The sequence below is a fragment of the Eleginops maclovinus genome, chromosome 23, assembly GCF_036324505.1.
Source record: "Eleginops maclovinus isolate JMC-PN-2008 ecotype Puerto Natales chromosome 23, JC_Emac_rtc_rv5, whole genome shotgun sequence".
NCBI classification, from domain to species: domain Eukaryota; kingdom Metazoa; phylum Chordata; class Actinopteri; order Perciformes; family Eleginopidae; genus Eleginops; species Eleginops maclovinus.
In genome coordinates, this window is record NC_086371.1 from 14290220 (window position 1) to 14312564 (window position 22345).

General features: G+C 40.8%; 1 protein-coding gene across 6 annotated transcripts in view; it reads left to right on the plus strand.

The window, feature by feature from the left end:
• Positions 1–22345, plus strand: part of spock1 (SPARC (osteonectin), cwcv and kazal like domains proteoglycan 1) — a 100799-nt gene that overhangs the window by 74310 nt on the left and 4144 nt on the right. For all 6 annotated transcript variants that reach the window (XM_063876216.1, XM_063876218.1, XM_063876219.1 and 3 more), the window contains 5 exons: positions 4317–4431; positions 6668–6800; positions 9410–9530; positions 21471–21590; positions 21827–22048. In XM_063876216.1, coding sequence (XP_063732286.1) covers positions 4317–4431; positions 6668–6800; positions 9410–9530; positions 21471–21590; positions 21827–22048 — 711 coding nt within the window. The remainder of the gene's footprint in view (positions 1–4316; positions 4432–6667; positions 6801–9409; positions 9531–21470; positions 21591–21826; positions 22049–22345) is intronic.

Here is a 22345-nt window from a genome sequence, read left to right on the forward strand (position 1 = left end):
TCTAGGGTGGATATGAGAGGAGCGTGCCGGCTTGTGATGCATTTTTTGTATCTCTGTATGTTTCACATATTGTAAGGAAAGGGGTGTGTTGCTCAGTTATGACAGATGTGTGCACTGTATCTTTCCCATGAGACTATCTACACTTTACCATCTTTATCGTGTGTGTTTATTCCTAAAGGTAAAGAAAGCTCTACCATATCCTGAGACACCTCCAGATATGTTCAGAGTTATATATTTTAAGAGTATGTGTCGGTGTTCATCCATTCTCATAGATATTGATATTACAGACTAACTGTGATCGAAACAGGAAAACCGACATAGTGTTTGACTCTCTGGCTGATTTAACGCTGAAAAACCAGCAGGTCGACTGCAGCACAGTGTGTGATCAGGTCAGAAAGTAGTTGATGTTCACAGCAGACACCAGCTGTGGCTCAAACACAACCCATTAGCCCCCTAATGGAGACAAGGCCAGTCCCGTTTAATGGTGTTAGTAGACTTGTACAAGGCAAGACTTTGATCTGTACACTCTGCACTGTGTTAATGAGCTTGTGATATTAATTTATTTTCAAGTTTGTTCACCATGGTGAATGAGACATGCGATCTCATTTCAAATCCATGTTGTCTTTGATCTTAATTTATATATTTTCTTTCATGTGTCTGGTTTTGCTCATTGTTAGGGCTCTTATCTTTCTTTATTACACATCTGGTACATCCAGTATAGAGATGTTGTGATGTGATGTTGGCCCTTCTCTCACTTCATTTGTATTAATGAAGTTTAAAATTGAACCTCACCTCCAATCATCTGTCAAGCCTTCTTAGACCTCTGTAACCGTCCTGTTCACTTTCTCTCAGTTCATCTCAATCACAGACCATGCTTTGCGCTTAATTTCATCAATATAAAAACTTAGGTGAATGAGTCAAATTCTAATTGACTCACCATGGATCCCAAACTCCCCAAACTGCATCTGTGCAACTCCCACACTTCTTCTGTCTAGTATTATTGAGAAGCTGGGTTGCCTTAGATAGAATTGCAAGATCCGTCTTCATCCCTCTCCTTATCCGCTGACTCCCTTACAGGTCCCAGCAATCTAACACGGTGCAGAGGACGAGCCTTCCTCCTCACAATGCCCTCCTCATATCCACAATCTCAACTCTAGGGATTAAATTGTTGCCTCTCACCAACGCCCGTCTTGACACTTTACTTTAGCAACAACAAACACATGCTTCATCCACCTTCCACCTCAATGGCCATACAGTATATAAAATCACAGAACCCACACCCACAGCCTCTGCTCCTCCCAATATTTCTCAAAACACAGCAACCCAAGAGGTGACACTGGGGGCCCCAGCACAGCGTCTAAACTCATTAGTCTAAATCGTCTTTTCTGAGATGTATTTTTATGCATGGTCCTCAAATACATCGTAAAAAAGATCTCGCCTCCTGTATGGAGAAACTAGTCGCATGCATTGCTCAGGTGGGATTTTGGCCCATTCTTCCACACAAACAGTCTTCAAGTCTTGAAGGTTCAGTGGGCCCCTTGTATGAACTCTGATCTTCAGTTCTTTCCATAGATTCTCTATTAGATTCAAGTCAGGTGATTGGCTGGGCCATTCTAGCAGCTTTATTTTCCTGTATGCACGCTCACCACCAAGACTCCATTGCTGAAGAAAAAGCATGTTGAAGCTCGTTTAAAGTTTGCTGCACAACATTTAGATAAGCCTGTGAAATACTGGGAGAATATAGCCAGATCAGATGAGTCATAATATTATGATGCCATAATACACACCATGTAGCGAGGTCAAATGGCACTGCACCCCAGAAACACCATACCAACAGTGAAGTTTGGAGGGGGGAACATCATGGTGTGGGGCTGTTTCTCAGCATATGGCACTGGCAAACAAATCTGCTGTAATCTACCAGGATGATGAAGATGAAACGAGGGTGGACATTTCAGCAAGACAATGACCCCAAACACAAAGCCAAGGAAACCCTCAATTGGTTTCAGAGAAAGAAAATAAAGCTGCTAGAATGGCCCAGCCAATCACCTGACCTGAATCTGATAGAAAATCTATGGAAAGAACTGAAGATCAGAGTTCATAGAAGAGGCCCACTGAACCTTCAAGACTTGAAGACTGTTTGTGTGGAAGAATGGGCCAAAATCCCACCTGAGCAATGCATGCGACTAGTTTCTCCATACAGGAGGCGTCTTGAAGCTGTCATTACCAACAAAGGCTTTTGTACGAAGTATTAAATACATTTTAGTAAGCGTGTTCAATACTTTTTCCCTGTGTCCTTCCCTTTTAATACACATAACTTAATTTATGGACATGTATGGTTTGATTTCTTAGCATGTGTGGATTGCATGGATTGTTACCAACATCTGATGAAAATGTCATGTCGGTAGCCCCTTGAAAAATTGTGACGTGTTCAAAACTTATTTTACCCGCTGTATAATTGGGCACTGATGACCAGTGTTGGGTGTAACGCGTTACAAAAGTAACAGAGTTACAGTAATGTATTACTTTTTGCTGTAGCGCAGTAATATAACGCATTACTTCTGAAATATGGGTAATGTAATACCCGTTACAATACTCAGTAATGCAGTTACAACACATTTTAACCCGAAATGATGTGGTGTTTTGTTTCTAAGAATTCACAAACATCGCGAGACATTCCAACACCAGAGAAATAATTGTGCGGGTAGAATAGTAACTCAGTAAGCCTGTTTACTATTGGTTAAGAGGGCTGCAGAAACAGATCTACAATGCAGAGCTGCAGACTCTGAGAAAAGAAAAGAAAAAGACAGGAGTCCTCGCAGGCCGAAGCAACAGAAGGTAACTTTCTCTCGGGCTGCTGCTTGAAGCCCAAGAAGTTCAGAGACTCTTGGCGGAGTGTTGAAGATATGCAGCCTCTGTCCTCTGTGGAATCGCCGGCTTTTAGAAAGCTTGTCAGCAAAATCCCCGTTAACACACCAATGACAAGGTGAGCTAACGTTGCCATAGAGACTCGTTCATATACAGCAGGTCACAGGGCCGTGCAGAGGCTCCACTAACATGTTGTTAATAACAAACAGAGACGTAACGTTACCGTATCAAATATTATTCAGTCCACTTAAACGGAGCATGAGTTTAATTTCTAGCTCTTTTCCTAATTTTCAGCATGTACTGCCAGATAAACAGATAGCTTTAATTAATGAGCTGCAATAAACTACATCTTAGCATTTAAAGCCATACTTTTGTGGTTATTTTGGTGAAAGTAACTCAAAGTAACGCAAAAGTAGTGTAACACATTACATATCAGAGACAGTAATAATGTAATGTAACATTACTTTTAAAAGACAGTAATAAGGAATGTGTACTGTATTACATTTTGGAAGTAACTTGCCCATCACTGCTCATGACTGATAGTGAAATTGGGATATTCATTACGATATGCAGGGAATCATCATTTTTGCATCATTATTCCGACATTTTTCTTTAGAATTTGATTTGGAGCTCCACAATACTTAACTCGTAGTGGTTTCTTGGTCCATGTTAAACTTTCATTAAATACTGATGGCTCATAATTGACTCGGGCAACTCAACTGTTGAGACACATTACGTGTTATGTAACTCTTGAGACACACCTCCCACCCTGTCCTCCTTCCCGTCCTTCAATAATCCGTCCCTTAATGACCAATATAAACAGCTTCCTCCTCCACGTTCATCTCCTTTCTCACATCCATCCTCAGCACCTTCCCCCACATACAGAGCTAATCGTTTCATTAAACACACACTGTTGTTTTTTCTTTTGCGGCGGATAAAGCTTACGTTTTTTTGTTTTTTTTTCTGCCACTGTGTCTTCGTCACTTCTTCTTTTTTTCTGTCTGTCAAAGGGAGAGTGGGTTTGTGCTGTTAGCCAAGTGGGAAATGATCTGCTGCATTGTTCTTTTGTCATTCTGGACACCAGCCAGCTGTGCCTGGCTGCCACAGTAATAATGTCACTGCAGAGATTGATTTGGAAGAAGATGGGGTCACCGCTCAGAGAAAATAGTCCTCATTAAGCAGCTCACACCGCGTAAAACTCAACGTTTACTTCATACCTCTTTAGGATTATTCTTCCCTGTCTTTTTTTCAACTCATTATGTGTCTTCCTGCTTCAGTTAGTGGACTGTAACAATCTGCAAGCTGGAAAACCAAAAAAAAACTGCTTGATGTTTTGCTGTATCAACTCTCATCTGCATCACTACATTGTGCTGACTCACCTGCTGTACATGTTTTCACCAAACTTATTTAGCAGCTCAGGGATTAAGTTTGTCCCTGATCTCTTCCCATAGGTCCAGACGCCACCAAGGACCCCTGTCTGAAGGTGCGATGCCCCCCTCACAAGGTGTGTGTCAGCCACGACTACCAGACAGCCATCTGCACCAATCACAGGCACCCAACTCACAGGTAAGGACCAGACGTGTGACGGTTATGGGTTTACCAAATCCGCTGTGGCTCAGCAGGTAATGCAGCACTGAATGAATATGAAGTAATAAAGTATTAAGAGGATAAAAATGTTAAAGCTTAAAAAATATACTTTTGAGTTGTTTAAGAGAACCCAAAACCTAAAATTAGGGTTTATTTAAAAGCTGTGTTATCTTATACATAAATCACTTGAGTTTCTCTATCATTAAATATTGAAATACTATCAAACTGAATTAAATGTCTGTAACTTAAAATGACTATTTAAAGTTGAACTTATATTTAATGTCACATTAGACAAATTACACCCAGCAGAAGCGTGCAATTAAGTAGCATGTTGTGCTGTCTGTGTTAGCAGTGTCAAAGTGTCTGCGTCAGTGATAGTCATACAGACACACACGCTCAACACCAATTAATTTTAATCAAACTTTCTGTCTGCTCTCTGGACTCTGTCAGCAACCAATTTGTTTGTGTTTTCAACCTTGTCATGTTGTCAATGTTAAGGTTTTTCAATTTTACAGCTCGAGAAGCATTTTCCCCAATAGATGTTTAATGTTGTTTTTTCTCCCTGCTTGTTGGGTTTAATTGATTTCCTCAAGTCATTACCTCCGAAGATGCTTGTTTTGAATGCTTTTCTTTGCATTCAAATTAATTAAAAGTCCTATTTGCTGCTTCATGTTTCATATTATTCACATAACATCAGTATTTCCCCAACAACATCACTCACTGGAGCTTAGGACCATGGTATTATTGTATCTGTGTGTTAGATTAGTTTAGATGATAAGCATAACGCAGATCAAGTGTCCTCTCAGGGGAATACTTCACTTTTTTGCTTTCAAAATATTTGCAAAGAGATGTTGAGATATACAGGTACACTAAGCTGCAGCATGTTTATCTAGGAGATGATTCCTCATTGATATTCACTGCTTACATTATTTCCTTTTCGAAGATGCCCTGGACACAATTTGGAATTACTGTGGGGTGTACTTTAATCCACAAGCAAATGTGTTTTGGTCTTTACTAAGAAACTGTAAAGCAAAGGTCCAAACCATAACTTCTTATTGAAATAGTTATAGCTCTGCATAGACTTCTTGGTTTCCCTTAATGGGGGATTATGTTTGGCTGTGGGCTTGGATGTCTTCATTAATATCGAGCTATAATTCAAAATATTATGGAGCCCAATCTGTCCTGCTGTGGAGGGGATGTAGAACCGTCATATCAGAGCTTTCCAGATTAGAGCAACATGGACACTCTCAGCAGGGGGTTGTACTTTGGCATTTGAGGGAGAGAGATTTCACTTTCTTGTTTCTGTTTGAGGCTTATATGTCTATATAAGGTATATCTCTCTCTCTGGTAATATTTGAATGCATGTGCTAATTTCCCTGGCAAAACCAATCCCGCCCTGCAATTCACACTAATAACAAACACATTCTTGAATTTCAATGCAATTATGCAAAGAGTACTTGAAAGGAGAGGAGGAGAAGCATGGGATTTGATGGGTAAATTAGGGGAAAACACCATACTATGGGTTTCATTGTACCTCCATCTTAGCTTATCTGCAACCACAGTTTTATTATCTGTGCAATGTGCATGTCTAATCTGCCGTGGCTAAGGTTATGTCTCGGTTGGTGAGGAAGCGCCTGGGATGTAAATGTTGTACTTTTACAGAGCATAAATATGTTCGAAGAGACTGAATGATGAACTCTTACTCAATACATTTTATGAAAATGTGGCCAAAACAGTGTACAGGAGTTTTTAGATTAACACGTTACTTATACTGTAAAGACTCGATGTGCCTCCAGCGCTGGATGGATCAGGAGGCAGCAGGGTGCTTAGTGAGAGCACTTACATGGAAAATTGCTGCGAGATTTGGATCAAACACAATTACTCTCATTATTGAAAAGGCCTCAATAGATCAATCAGGACTCGCTCTGCTTCTGTTTTCCCTGACAACCACCAATACTTTTAGGTAGAAAAGTTGATTCTGCTAGTTTGAATAATGATCCTGCTTTGAAAGGTGATACTGCATCTCAATTTTCCATCATACACTATAAATGTTATGGTAATCTCAAAATCCAATACATAAACTAAAAGGGATTTGGCTCAATCACTGTCGATTTTATGGCTTGTTTTGTCTATGATTAACTAAATCATGTCAACATTCAGATTGCTAAGTATCTGAATTCAGTGTATTTTCACCACTGCTCTCTGTCATTCTCAGTGTGAAACCCAGGAAAGGAAGTGCAGGCCACAAGCACAGGCCTGAAGCCGTTGCTCATGGGAAATGTAGGCTCTGCTCAGGGCTCCAGTCAAGTCCTGTGTGTGGATCTGATGGACACGCCTACTCCTCCAGGGTGAGACATCCCTCCCTCCATGTATCTCTCTTTAAGTTTCACACTCTTCTTCTCTCACTGTAAGTGTGTCATTTCATTTCCTCTGTTTCTCTAGAATTTGATTTTAATTCAGTTTGTTTTCAACTATAAATACAATGACTGGGTTTTCTTCAAGACATACAGAGGTTCTTAATAGATGGTATTTTAATTGCCTTATCTATTGTCACCTTTTCACCATGCTTTCTTGTCTTTCTCATGCCTTCTTTTCATGCTGTTCCACTTTACCACCATTGTATTGACTCCCGTCCTCCTCCACTGTGTTGAGTGGTACTTTTCTCTGTCTGTTATGCAAATGACAAAGAACAGGGTCAGCTATCAGTGATCTTTCAGCAGCACTGACATCTTCTCAGGACAAACTCCCTTCCAGCTGCCAACCTCTGCTCATACGCTCATTCTGTCATTGTGTCATTGTGGATGAGAAAAGAGTGGCAAATTGGACGTGAGCAGAGGAAGTTAAAACTTGAGGAAGTGAAGAGTGGAATAAGGTGGCAGGTTTGTCCTTGGTTGAGCAGACTGTGGATTCTTATTGACATCCACATTCAGGTTATTTTGGCTTTAAGACATGAAGCTCATGTAGGAACCTTTAACAAATGGAGAATACAAGACATCTCTTGAGCTAAATCTAATTCTCTGTGACAGGATATTGGCAAAGTAGAGTGAGTTATGAGCTTCCCGGACACCGGCACACTTTTGTGTTTTGCCCAGTCGTGTCTGAGGAGAAATAATCAATAAGACCTTTAAGAGAAGAAGTTCAACAACCGTCAGGTTTTTTTCTTTGCTGGGCAGCTGGTTGTCCCTTCACATATCATCCCCCTTTTTAGATCATCTCTGCATGATAAGTGGACTTCCAGACATTTGGAGGTCATCTTATTTTCTGTTTAAAATGCAGGGTTAAGCCTCTGACCCAAAACCATGAAACAACCTAATTGGGAATTTCAACCTCTTGTGTATGAGGCAGTCAGGCTTTTCCTAATGACCGACCTGCCTGAAGCTGTGCAGAGAAGGAGAAGTATTGAAGGAGAAACAAGAGGAAGAACAAAAGGGAAGGGAGGGCCGGGAAGTCCCTCTGGTCGCTGCGGTAATTTAGTTGGAGGGGTTCAGTTAGCTGGTGGAGTGATGGCTCCCTGTGGCCCAACTTAAACTCTGCTCACCAGTGTGCTGCTGCTCTGCAGCTTATTCATGTTTCATTATTACATTACATGCCTCCCTCATCGTAACCGCACACACTCACACACACTCAATATACTATTAAGAAGACAGTACCCTTATCTCCAGAGAAGCTTCAGTTGAGTCCATTACTTCCCTCCTCTTAAATCATCCTTCCTCTCTTCCCATTTTCCTTCCTCTCCTTTTCTCACCTTTCCTCTGCTCTCTATTTGTACTGTACCGAGTCACGTGTTAAAACACTGTTTCATCAAAACCACATTAACCCCAGGAGAGAGACAAACATAAAGATTCATGGGGCCCCTCAGTGTGCTGACGGTGACTGGGGGAGGTCATCCATTCCCTGGGCTCCCTCTCTCTCGCTCTCTCTCTCTCTCTCTCTCTCTCTCTCTTCCTCTCTTCTCTCTCCCTACCCAGAGAGAGCTAATTCAATGTGTTGGGAAAAGGACAGAGCGCTGTTCCTTTGTCAACACATTTCATTAAGCAACATTAGTAGTGCTATCACAGAGGTGACAGGCAGGAAGTGATGGATTTAAAGTACAACATGAGAAATGAGAGTGCTGGCAGCTTAAGGCCCAGCCTGTGTATGGTGCATGATCTGTGTATGGATGTTTACGCACCGTCATGGTCTCACCCTGACAAAACCTGTCGTCATCATCTCACAAACAGAATTTACATAACTCATTTCAGTTTTCATTATTCCTCTTGGAAGGATCTTGCAATTGGATTTTTTACCCCCACAAACAGTCCAAACTGTTTCCTACCCTTCACTTACCTGAAATGACATTTTATATACTGTTAATTACATTTTAAAGTAGTCCATCTTGCTGTTTCGCATTGCATTAAGTTTGTACGGCAGTGAATAATAGAATAGTTTTGCCGGGCATCTCTGTGTCTAATGGTGTATGGCTGCCTAATGGACACATCTGTTCATTGAAGATAAATGACCAATCCTGTCTCAGCAAATCTATTCCTTTAATCAGCTCAACAAAGACAGTTTGAAACTCAGAGTTTTGTTTGGTTGTAATTACATACTTGGAGCACAGTTTTAATAGATCCTGAAAACAAAGTGTCCAGAATTCCTCATTCTTCTATAGATTCATTTTATTTGAAGGTGTTCTGCATGCTACTGCCATTTTATATAAAAAGAACATTTCAATACAAGAGGTCATAATCAGGACAGCAGTACCCCTTTTATCCATCTCCAAGTCTAATGAAAAATATAATCTAGATTGTTTTAGAGAGCACCTGCAGAGCCACACAATATATTATATGGCTGTTTTTTTACAGACCAAGTCCTCTTGACAAGTGTGCTTACTTTGTGTGTCTTCATGTTGAGTTTCCAGTCCTCGAGAAACTGGAATATAGCCTTCCTTACTCATGAGTTTCTTGTGTTTTTTTCACAGTGTAAGTTGGAGTTCCAGGGCTGCCTCTCTGGGAAGACGATCTCAGTGAAGTGTGACGGGCTGTGTCCCTGTTTGCCTGGTGAGGAGCACAACAGATCAACACATAGGACCAATAAGGCTGGTGAGTACTGCAGCTCTCTGCTCAAAGAAATAAACTATTTATTTTTATTTATATAGGCCAACACTTTCGCCCTCCTTCTGACTACACACATATCAGAAGGTGTCGATTTATGTTGAATACTTGTCATTTAGGCTGTTACATAGCTACTCTTCTTTGTCTCCTGTCATCTGTGGAGAGCTTGTCAGTCAGTTCTTGAACCGATGGATTTCTCAGAAACTGTTATGACTACACACACACACACACACACACACACACACACACACACACACACACACACACACACACACACACACACACACACACACACAAACACACTCACACACATACCGTGGTAATCCTTCAAATTCTTTCATTCCTTTTCCCGTCAATTTTCCTCTTACTCGTGTTATTTTCTTCCCCTTCCATCCCATCACCCCCACCCGTTTTATGACAGCTACAGGGGGCAGTGATGGAGCAAGTGTGTGTGTCTTAATGTTTGCCATGAAAACAGGATTTCAGCAGATGAATGGAAAGATTCTAGAGGAGAAATGCAATGTAACGTAAATCACTGCAGAAAGGATGGATGGTTATCATTACAGATTTCCTCTACTGGGATGGATTTACTGTGTGTGTGTGTGTGTGTGTGTGTGTGTGTGTGTGTGTGTGTGTGTGTGTGTGTGTGTGTGTGTGTGTGTGTGTGTGTGTGCGTGTGCGTGCGCGCGTGCGCGCGTGCGAGCGTGCGAGCGTGAGTGTGTGTCCATCACAAGTCTTTTTATAATCACTTTTTGACTAGGACTCATCTATAAAAATAATCCACATCAGATAAATCATCACCCATGTTTCATAAAATGACGACTACCTCTCAGTGACCTTCATTAGGCTGAATGATGGAGGTAGCATTCAGCGAGCGATGCTGTAACGGAGAGGTGTTTTATCAACTTCATATATTCCCCTCATGTTTGTTCAATACAAACAATTATGTGTTTGGTTTGCTGGGAACTAGACTCTGGGAGTGGATGAGTGTGTGTGTGAATAGAAGAATAATCTACGTACAGATCTTGAACAGCATCAAAATACAGCTTTACACGTTTCCCTCTCAGACTCTCTGCTTTTACTGTTTTCAGTAAGTTTTCGGGTTCAAACATTTCTTATTTTCCGCTCCCTCCCTGGATTCATCTCCTTTTCATGAGTGGGTTCAAACAGGGTTCAAACAGGGTTCAAACAGGGTTCAAACAGGGTCTGCTCATTCCTACCAAACACCTGCGCCTGCAAATAGTTTCATCACTTTTACAGTAAACAGGGTCGTTTCATTTACAAGCAACAGGAGGTTTTTCGCAGAATTGAAAGGTGCGGATTGTGTGTGTGTGTGTGTGTGTGTGTGTGTGTGTGTGTGTGTGTGTGTGTGTGTGTGTGTGTGTGTGTGTGTGTGTGTGTGTGTGTGTGTGTGTGTGTGTGTGTGTGTGTGTGTGTGTGTGTGTGTGTGTGTGTGTGTGTGTGTGTGTGTCATCTGGAGGGCAGATGAGGTAAGTGTCATGGTGAGTTGTCTTCAGGAGAGAAAACCGAGACAGGAAGAACTAATATAATTACTGAACTGTTTAATTCAATAAAAAAGTAAGGCCAAGGGGCTCTCTTCGTATCAGTGCCATCGCAGTACAATTTATTGCAGTTATTCAGGCAAAAGAAGATGAAATACCAATATTTTGTCTAGGTCAATGTGGCTTATTCAACACTGAATAAAGAAGCAGGTAAAACTAACCAGCGGAGTCAGAGCTGGTCGTTGATGCCACTGATGAGGTTGTACTCGAGACTGTGTTGGAAATCAGTATCAGAATCAGAAATCCTTCATTAGTCCCACAGCCGGACATTGACATTTGTTACAGCAAAAGTGGCATAGCAGATAAAAAAAAATGATATAATAATAGAGAATAAGCTAACACATTAGTTATACAAGAATAAAGTAGGTATTAAATCAATAGTATCAATCACTAACTATGTATTGTTTATTCAATAAAACCTCATCAGTGTTGCACAACTGTCAATTTCACATATTAAAATGAGAAACACTGCATTGTGGGGATTGCAAGCGGGAAGTGGACAATGTCAGGATTGTAAAGGTTATCATACTGTGTCATGCATGACAGTTTTCAGTATTTGGATGTCAAATAAAATCAGAGAGAACATTTATCATCTTCAAAGTAAATACGAAGTGATTTTGGACGCAGATCAATTAACGTACTTTATTATTCAGAAGTAATAGTTGAAATGCATAATTTGTCAAGTTGAATATTGAGTCCAGCACACTGACAGTTCAAAAAGGTTTATTGCAAACTTGTTTTCAGATCGGCTAAGCAGACGGAGAGAGTTTTTGGTTCTGATCCAGGGGCTGGGTTGACAGACACGACGAGCTGGGTTTGACGGCTGAGAGTGAACAGGCAGGCAGGAGACTGGGAATCCAAGACGTGGACTGGCAGGCAGAGATAAAAACTGAGCACAGGGAACAAAGTGTGAACTCAGAAACGCAGAACAATCCAGTACTAACTTTGAGGAAATCCAGGGTGGATATTTTGTGTATTATAAAATGCAGATTTGTTAGCTGCTGGAGCAAGAGAGCCACACCCAGCAGAACAGAGGGTGACATCATGCAGTCTATGGAAGACACAAAGTGAGACCACAGGAGAAGAGGCCAGGAAACACAATCACACAAGGAAAGGCTATATGAGAGTTATAGACCATACATATTTACAACATATTTCTTTTAACTTTTAACGATAAGGCAAAGCCCTTATGAAAAGATGTTGGATGTAATCTTTTTGACCATCCAGCCACATTTGAAATATGTATTATTCATTTAAAAGTCTCTAATGGAGCGTTGTGAAACTGTAGGAGAAATACTAACCAATGTACTTTAAATATTACCCATATTAGTATTATAATTTGTATTTATTCAAAACTAAACATTTGTGAGGAATATAGCCATTCTCTGCCATAAATGCCAACTCTCATACTGAGACATTTAATGAGTAATTTGTGTTATATTGTCCACTACTGTGTGTCAAATAAATCTCAGATTCAGCAAACAGTAGGAAGAAATGTGACACCTTAAGAAGAGTAGATTCTCTTATAAGAATTGAGGAAGAAGTAGATGAAGTATTTAACAAGCAGCCTTTAGAGGATTCTCTGTGTTTCCGTCTCTCTCACTCACTCCTCCAATTTCGGTACAGTGAAGTGTGTGTTTTCTGGAGTGTGGGGTGGATATTGTTTTTGATTTGAAAGTGGAATTCAGAGGGGAAGGCTTAAAATATCATAATTTTGAGTACCTTTGCTTCAACCGAAATAATAACCTTTATTATTCACGTGGGCAATGTACAACTGTGTGTTTGTCATTCCCATTGCTCACACACTCTCTAATCTGTGTGTTGCTCATTCATTATTTCTCTCTCTACTCTCAAATGCATGATTTTTTTAGTGTTGGGTTAAAATTTCACCTCCACTTTTGCTGCCCTTTTATCTATAAACAAAAAAATGGAGAAATTAAAAAAAGAATAAAAGGCTTTCCTTAAATTACATTTTACAACTTTAACATTAATTTAGCTTTTGACATTTGGGTCAAATGCCACAATTAATTATACAAAGACACAATGAAGGTGTAAGAGAAATAAGAAGATATATCAAAGATCACTGTTACAGGTTAATATATACTGATTTCTACATTTGGTGTAATCTTTATTTTAATGACTAATTAAGTTCTATCTAATGATCACATAAACCTGATTTGCTCAGAAGAAATTCCATTAATGCTGTTTGCCTGTTTGGCAGCAAAGGTTAACACGTTGACAAAGAGATACCGAGAGTTAATTTGATCAGTCATTCACCCCCCGAGGTAGCACCGCTGTGAGGTTGAACATCGTCGCTCTCTCACATAACATAATGACTTAAGCTGACACAAAGCCATTCAGCTGGTGATCATGTGTAAAGGCTAAAGTCCCTACTAGGTGTAAGGATATTTTCTATTAAGTTTACAAAAACAAAACAAACTGGAAGAGACTGAATGGGATACATCCCGGCTAAATTTAATTTCTCCTGGCAATTCTGCCTCACAGCTCCACTGAGAGACACAGGAGGACATATTGTGTTCTCCTCTCTTCTGCCTCCACACTTTCTATCTTCTCTTAACACATGCCAATTTCTTAGGGATTTTTTCCAGATTACTGAGTACAGTGAAGAATGACTATAAAGCTGTTTTAGTATTTCCTCTCCTGAGACTGTCCACACTAGAAAATAAAAGCTGCATTGGTCTTTTGTTCAAGCATTTCAAACAACAATGTTTACAGTTTCCTCACAAGCTTCAGTATGTTGTGGGCATCCAACCTTCGCACCAGAGACTACCGTTAGTCACCAGGGTTTCTAACGACGCCACTTTCACATCATATATTCAGGGTGTAATGAGGACTAGCGAGCGGGGATGACGGTAAAAACAGAAGTGCCATTATAATGGTGGTTTAATGGCTGTAGCGCCACCAGTACTGGCAGTTACTGTGAACCTAAAATATATCCAACATTATCCTCCATGCAGCCAACTCGGCTAATATAAAGTGACACTGTCGTCTGCATGTAGTCTCATTTATTAGCAAACCGCTACTAATTCCAAATACTTAACAGAGCAAATGTAATTATTTAGGCTGTTAATCTGGTGTGGCTACACTTAAAAGCCTCAGTCCACTTTTAGGTCTTATTTTGCTTATTATTATTAGCCCTCTTCTCCAGACTGCTAGAGTGTCTTTGCTATCTGCTCCCACATGGGCATGTCACATTGGGGAAGAGCGCAGGTGTAAACGCCTTTAAAGCTTAATCCCTTGATAGCAGGAGTCTAAAAAGCCTTTGCCGGGCATTTCGCTAGAGACATGACAGTTCAGAAAACACTCAAAATAATCACTTTTGGAAACAGTTCTGTATTACTGTTTTGGGAGACAATGGCATCAACATTTTTAACTAAATGTAGGCCCAAAACTGAACCTACATCCAAGTTTTAACATCTAATGGTTGAATAAGAATAAATGTGTTCCTTTTTCAGTGTTGTGCGTGAACGAGTTCAAAAGAACGCGTTCATTGAACACGCTCATTTTTTCGTGAACGTTGAACTGAACGCAACACATTTTTCAATAAAGAACTTGAACGTGAATTAGTTCACATTATGTGTCATGAACGGCAGACATCACTGTAAATGAACGTTGGCATTTGTTTTCCATTGAAAACTGTGTGACATCTGTTTTCTCTTTTGAAACGCAACGAGAGAGAAAGTTCCTCCCTCCTGTAGGTGCCGCTTAAATCATGTATCAACGCAGAAATAGTTTTGGCACTGTATGCGCAATGCATTGCGGGCAACGTAGTGTCCGGCTGAGAATAGTTGAATTGAATAGTTGAAACGTACTGGCTTCCGCACGACGTTACCCATGATGAATTGCAGCAGAGCGGCTTAGGCATAGCAACGCCGAGAGCGCGGAGGGCTGGAGGCTCGAGAGAGAGAGAGAGAGAGAGAGAGAGAGAGAGAGAGAGAGAGAGAGAGAGAGAGAGAGAGAGAGAGAGAGAGAGAGAGAGAGAGAGAGAGAGAGAGGAGAGAGAGAGAGAGGAGAGAGAGAGAGAGAGAGAGAGAGAGAGAGAGAGAGAGAGAGAGAGAGAGAGAGAGAGAGAGAGAGAGAGAGAGAGAGAGAGAGAGAGAGAGAGAGAGAGAGAGAGAGAGAGAGAGAGAGAGAGAGAGAGAGAGAGAGAGAGAGAGAGAGAGAGAGAGAGAGAGAGAGAGAGAGAGAGAGAGAGAGAGAGAGAGAGAGAGAGAGAGAGAGAGAGAGAGAGAGAGAGAGAGAGAGAGAGAGAGAGAGAGAGAGAGAGAGAGAGAGAGAGAGAGAGAGAGAGAGAGAGAGAGAGAGCTGCGATTTAAAAAAAAACAAAACAAGATGGGTAGTGGAAGTGATGGCACGGAGACGGACTCCGATTCTCCTCACGAACATTTAAAACAATTTTACACTCTTGCAAACCAAGACCCCGACGGCAAAACTCTTTCCTTCCTGTGTAAGATGTGTCCACCTGCGCAGCAAAAACAAGTTAGGACATCGACAACGTCCTTCTCGAACTTGAAACGGCACATTGAATTAAAACGTCCATCCAGTGTGAATGCAATTCAAGAGTTTTGCTCATTTCATACACACACATAGGTATATATAATATCATATATATCAAATAATATATTCATATTTCATATTATATATTCTTTATTTAATTGAATGCTAGTAGATTTCATTGCACTAAGTATAGAACTGGTCTATCTTGTCTGTATTGCTACAAGTTTCAGCACCTGTTAAGAAACCAACAATAGCAGTGTTATGAGCAAATGTCTACAATGAACAGTTTCAAAGAACGTATAGTGATTTCTAGCTCGTAGTGTGAAAAAAAGTATTTATTTGAATATCTCACGAAAAAAGTGAAATGAACTGAACTTTGAACTAGTTCAGAATTAAAATTGTGAACTTTGAACGTGAACTGTTCACTTTGAGCATGTATGAACTGAACTTGAACTAGTTCAGAAAAGCTGTGAACTGGCACAACACTGTCCTTTTTATACATTTTCACAATCATAGTCTCACTCCTAAGGTTAAAACTTAAACGGGATATGTTTCCGGCTCTCTCTTTGTACCTGTCTCACTAACCTGTCTCTCTGTGCAGCAGACGGTGTATTGCTGATCATTATCTTGGCTAACCTTAGCTCACTGCCAGTGAGATTGTTCTGGAGATCTGATAGCTTGAGGCAAGGAAAATGAAACACACTCTGTATCTTTTTAATGAATCTGACCTTCTATCTACTCTATATCTGCTATCTGAGTGTCCATTCTTTCTCCTTCTGCTACCTTGTTAAAAAAAGTGTCACCTCACTCGGCTGCTTCCCATCTCTCCTCTCTTCCTTCCCATCTGCCTTTCATCTGGATCTGATCAGACCATGCTCCTGTTGTCTCAAGGTGATTACCACACACTTTTCCTCTGTCAGTGGATTTAGAGACACTCCTTCTCTTTTATATGACAAACTTAATGAATCATTTATAAATGATAAAGGTGACCCATGGATGGATACAAAGCCTGACATCGCTTGATGGTTGAAGTTATGTATTAGTAGTCTGAAGGACACACTTTCGCATGACCTTAACCTGCCTGGAGGGATTGTAACTGAATGTAATTCGGGGATGTTGCACTCCATCACCTCCTAATAGCAGTCACAACCACAACATCTGGTGATGGAGCTACACTGATGCATACTTGTGCCATAGTAAAAGAGAATAAAGAGGAGGCTAGAGTCTTGAGAGCTAATATAAAGGTTTGTTATAAATCATAATAATTGTCCAAATCCCTTTTGATTAAATATATTGTTTAACAGGACCAGTTTGGCTATTAGTCAAGTAAATTAGCTCTTTGTTTTCAAGGGCTTTATCTAACATAATTACATACAATAAGTTTCCATAAAGTGCTGAATATTTCATATTTACTTAGTACAGGGTAGGAGTAAGCTGTTCATCATTAGCACACAACTTATTATATTCTTCTCTTTTTGGCAATAACTGTAGCTGAAATGTCTACATTTTATCTCGTGTGATGGTTTTCGGTTAAGCTTGACTTTTCCATGTTTAGATGAAAGTTTAAGCGTTCGCCAGTCTGTGAAAAGCGGACGGCTTGCAGGTTTTCTCGGCTGCCAGTTTCTACTGATCTGAGTTAGCTGACGTGAAAGACAGCAGGAGTGAGGAAGTGCTCGGAGAGAGGGAAGGAGAATTCCCAGCTATGATTCAGTGTTTGATATTTGACCTGCTGCTCTGATCGATTGTTATTCTCCTCCTGTGTGAAAGCAGCCGATGCGTCTGCATGTCTAATACTGCCCCAATCCTTTGTAAAAGTTCCCTGTCAAACAATCAGTGTTGGGTTGGAAGTGGAGCTGAGAGCTTAAGTTTTAGCAACTTCTACACTGTATTTTTATCTCTGTTAATATGAGCATGTCCAATGGAATGATTCTGAAGTAGCTGTTTGGTTAAAGGATCCCCCCCGGTTGTCATTTCAGATCTAAACTGCTTAAATGGCAACCTCTCAGCCAAAAGCTTACAAGTGTTTGCATGGCTGCCAATTTTTTTTATCACCATCTGCATTATATTTAATTGTTGCTGCAAACACATTCAAATCACCCAATCTAACACAAGAGGCCCTCCATTTCTTTGAGGCTGATGAGGCGCCAAACTTTAGTTTTCTCAACAAACCAGTCGCTCCAGTTATGATTTTACCTAGTCTCTTCCATACCACTGCTTAGTGACATTCTGGGCCTTTCATTAATGAAATGCATTAAAACGCCCTTGGGGAAAAAAGAGTGAACAATAGCCAAATAATTAAAAAATGTTCCAAAACTCAACAACTGCTTCATCAAGCACAATATAAGTCAAATTAATTCATAATGAAAACATATTTCGTCAAATGAATAATGGCTAAGGCCTTGAACAATCATGCAGAGAAAAATATTCATTTAGTGTCGCGCTTTATCTCCTTTTTACAATATGATTGCTAAAATACAATAAAGCAATGTCTTGTGAAGCCCTCTTATCACAAGTTAATATACAATATATTATAATATTACATATTAGTTAGTTGTGAGCAGGAATACCAAACATGGATTTTACTTTTCAGGTTGATTGTCACTTTGTATTCTTTTTAGATAAAGAGGAAACAATCAGGATTATACAACAAAAACAGTAAAGTCAGAGAAAAAACAAACAGATCAATTATTTTTCAAACAATTGTGTTTTTAACCACCAAATATTTACAGTACAGAATATGAAAAGCTGAACAACAATACAAAAAATAACCTGTTTGCTGACTAGAGAGACGTTGAATATGGATACATAATGTCCTGTGCTTTGTGTTGATTAGAAATTCATCCAAACTACATAAATAATGAGCAAATGTGACCTTAGTTTTAGTGTTGAGAGTAAAAACAATCTCGGCTCTAGCCGTGGCATGACCCACTTTCCCCTTAGTAAAACTTTGAGTGTTGTCTGATATAATAACTACGAGACACTTGATTTCTACTGACAGCAGCAACATCACTTGTTGAGTCACATATCAAATGCAGTTCTGCCAAAACGGTGTAATCTCTGTAACTGCCCGTGGTGTGACTTTGATCTTGGCTGTGTGTCTGACATCTTTAAGCCTGCCTGACCCTGCTGGGGCTCAGAAAGAGAGAGAGCAAGAGGGGAATGGTTAAAAGGCCATTTTATCTGTGTGTTGTCTCCCTCAGTGCGTGAATGGTTTCATTTCAAGCTTTCTGTTTCATTGCTCAACAAAAGAAGTCCTTACACGGGCAGCAGTGTCGGGCCCGTCCAAAACAATTTGGGTCAAACTGAGAGAGAGAGATAAGAGGGGTCTATTGAGACTCATCGTGGGGCTTGCTGCATAGTCCAAGTGACTTGAGAGGGAAAGATGGAGAGAGCAGTGGAGAAAAAAGTGAAACAAGTAGAGGGAGAGGGACAGAGGATATCAAAGAGAAAAATAGACACAATCTTTGAACTCCATGGGGGGATGTGTGAGGGGAGACATTGGAAATAAAGCACTCAAAGCAATTTAGAGGGGAAAAAGAAATAGAAGAATGTGGCATATCAAAGCGGTCCTCAAAGTTTAGGAGAAACTGAGGAAAATACAGCAAGGTGTGATAAGTGGCTTCTATTGAATCTCAGAAAAATGACGGCGCTAGAGGAGAGAGAGAAATATTGAAAAAGAAAAGGCAATGGAGGTAAATGCGGAAGAAGTCCTGAAAGGCAACAATGGAATCCAAAAAGCAGCGAGTGCTTTAAATGGCAGCGAGTGTGAACAGAAAGGAAAACAATGGGGGTGAAACTTGGTTCGAGGAGGAAGAACGGTCAAATAAATAGACGATAAAGAAAGAGTAGTATGCTGCCGACTCTACGGGTAGAATTTTAATTAGGAGGTGATGGAATGTTGTGGCTGTTTGGTATTTTGCTCTTTCTCTGACCGTGGAAATGAAGAGCCCTCGGAAATGTTATCTGTCTCCTCCTGAAGGGTTATATCCCTCTCACACACACACACACACACATACACACACACACACACACACACACACACACACACACACACACACACACACACACACACACACACACACACACATACACACACACACACACACACACACACACACACACACACACACACACACACACACACACACTCACACATGCACACAAAAAGACCACCCTTGGGATTCAAGAGGTAATGTCACACAGATAGCCAGCCAGTAATGTGTTATCAGCCCTCTCCCCGGCTCCAGTCAGTTACCCGGGGCCTCCTCTGTTTTATAGCAGGCCCAATAATGACACAATCCCACAACTATTACTATAAAATGAGTGTGCCTGTGTGAGTGACTGAACATGATGCATCCACGCCAGGACGCAGGACATGGTTGGGCCACAGAATGAAGAAAAGTGACTCCACAAAAACAGAAACGTCTCTCAGCCTGGCATCCTGCTGGCTCTGTGGCATGTGTGAGCAAAGTGTGATCCAGGTATCACACACAGGGACCAATCTGCTCTGCTGTCTCTATTAAATTAAATATCTGTGTGTTTCTCAGTGTGTATAAGTGTTAGAGACAGAGTTAGGGTGAGATTATCTTTCTCTCTGCCTGATATGTCTTTAGGATTCAGTATATTGCATTTTCCTTCCTTCATGATATCTGAAAGGATATCCAGGAATGAGAAGTTTTCTCAAGATTAAATCGTTGTGATTTGTCTTTAGACGCAACTCTTTAAACCCTCTGAACCTTTGCATGTTTCACAGCAAACTGCCTCAGTTCTGAAATAACAGTGCCACCACATGAATACTAACAACCTACTTCTGCATTTTCTATAAGCCACGTCAAAGCTGGAGCGTCTTGGATCGGGAGGCTCAGCAAGAGGTGGAAAATGGCTCTTGTCCTTCAGGCACATTTATCAGGCTCCCAAAAGAAATAGAAAAAAAAATGTCAATCACATGCAGGAGAGGGAGAAAGGAGGACGGAGATTGACAGAGGGAGACGTAGAGGGAGACAGGCGGAGGCGGGAGTCTCCTCGGATTGCAGGCAGACCCTGTCAGTCCCACAGGGCTGCAGGAGCCAGGGATTTATTGTTGACAGAGGATGGTTTATACTTTCAATTAGGGCTATTACTAAATGTAATACTCTGTTTCAGCTCTGTTTGGGTTGCTGCATGGAGAGAAGAATCAACTGGCATGACAGCGTTGTTTAGCTGACTTTTTTTGTCCCGCCAATGAGTTTGCTCACGCGTAAAAACACAGATTGATCTCCACCGTGGAAAAAATGCAACTATCAAGTGGCCTCTCACTGAAATGACATTTGGGATTTCAATCAAACCTTTGTCTATTGGTTGTGTGTTTTTGAGTGTGAGTGTGTGGTTTCCCATGTGGATCAAATCAATCATCTGAACAAGAACATTAAATGGTAAACACAGAGAGGTGCCAGCAGAAGAGGAAACTCCGAAGTGTGTGTACTGTATTTGTATTTGTGTGAGTGTGTCAGATTGGGTTCCTATGGTAACTGTCAAGAGATAACAGCAGTTCAGTGTGTGTTATGACTCCGCTGTGTGTACTCTGGGAGAGTGTGTGATTAGAAAGGGGAAAAAAAGAACACAGAGGCAAAGTACACAGCAGAAATGAAATGGAAGTTTTGATAAGGAATATAAGAATTGTTTTTTGTCTCGCTGATGACAGCAGAAGATTGACAGCTTCCCCTCTTCTCATTATTTTCTGTGTGTGTGTGTGTGTGTGTGTGTGTGTGTGTGTGTGTGTGTGTGTGTGTGTGTGTGTGTGTGTGTGTGTGTGTGTGTGTGTGTGTGTGTGTGTGTGTGTGTGTGTGTGTGTGTGTGTGTGTGTGTGTAGCCTGCACTGACACAGAGCTCCACAGTTTGGCTGCAAGACTAAAGGACTGGTTTGGAGTTCTCCATCTTGACGCCAACAGAGACCTCAAATCTTCTGACAGCCTCGACTCCACCACTGGACGTGAGTACATAACCCCACGAAATGTCTGTGTGTGCAGCCCTTTACTGTTGACAGCGTCACACTCAGTCCTCATGAGGGTAGCTGTTGACAGCGACCCTGCGATGTTCTCTGTAATGTCTGAGCACATGTCAGACGGGCCACTGCACACAGATTCACTCAGCTTGATACTTCAACATTGTTCAACCTGTTCAATTTCATTATCTTCTTTTTCCTCTCTGTCCTTCTTCCTCCTGTAGATTTTGACACCAGCATCTTGCCCATCTGTAAGGACTCTCTGGGCTGGATGTTCAACAAGCTTGACATGAACTTCGACCTCCTGCTGGACCAATCAGAGCTGAGCGCCATCTACCTGGACAAGTATGAGCTGTGCATGAAGCCCCTCTTCAACTCCTGCGACTCCTTTAAGGACGGCAAGCTGTCTAACAACGAGTGGTGCTACTGCTTTCAGAAACCTGAGGGTGAGGAGGGGGGGAGAGGGCCAACTAAAAAAAGAATTGCTGGAAACGTTTAGATAAGAAAGGCAATAATAAGATGTAAAAAACTCCAACAATTTGAAACTCAAGCTCAAAAGAAATCAATTGGATGAAAATATCCCAATATTGTAACAACACAACTAATGCAAATTGAAATACATTTCAATAGTGGTACATGTTTCTTTAAAATAGGCATTTTGTGCAGAGATTGCGGTCTTTTAAGCGGATAATGAGAAAGAAAACAAAACGTAATTTAGACAGAGATTAAAAATCGATAGTCGA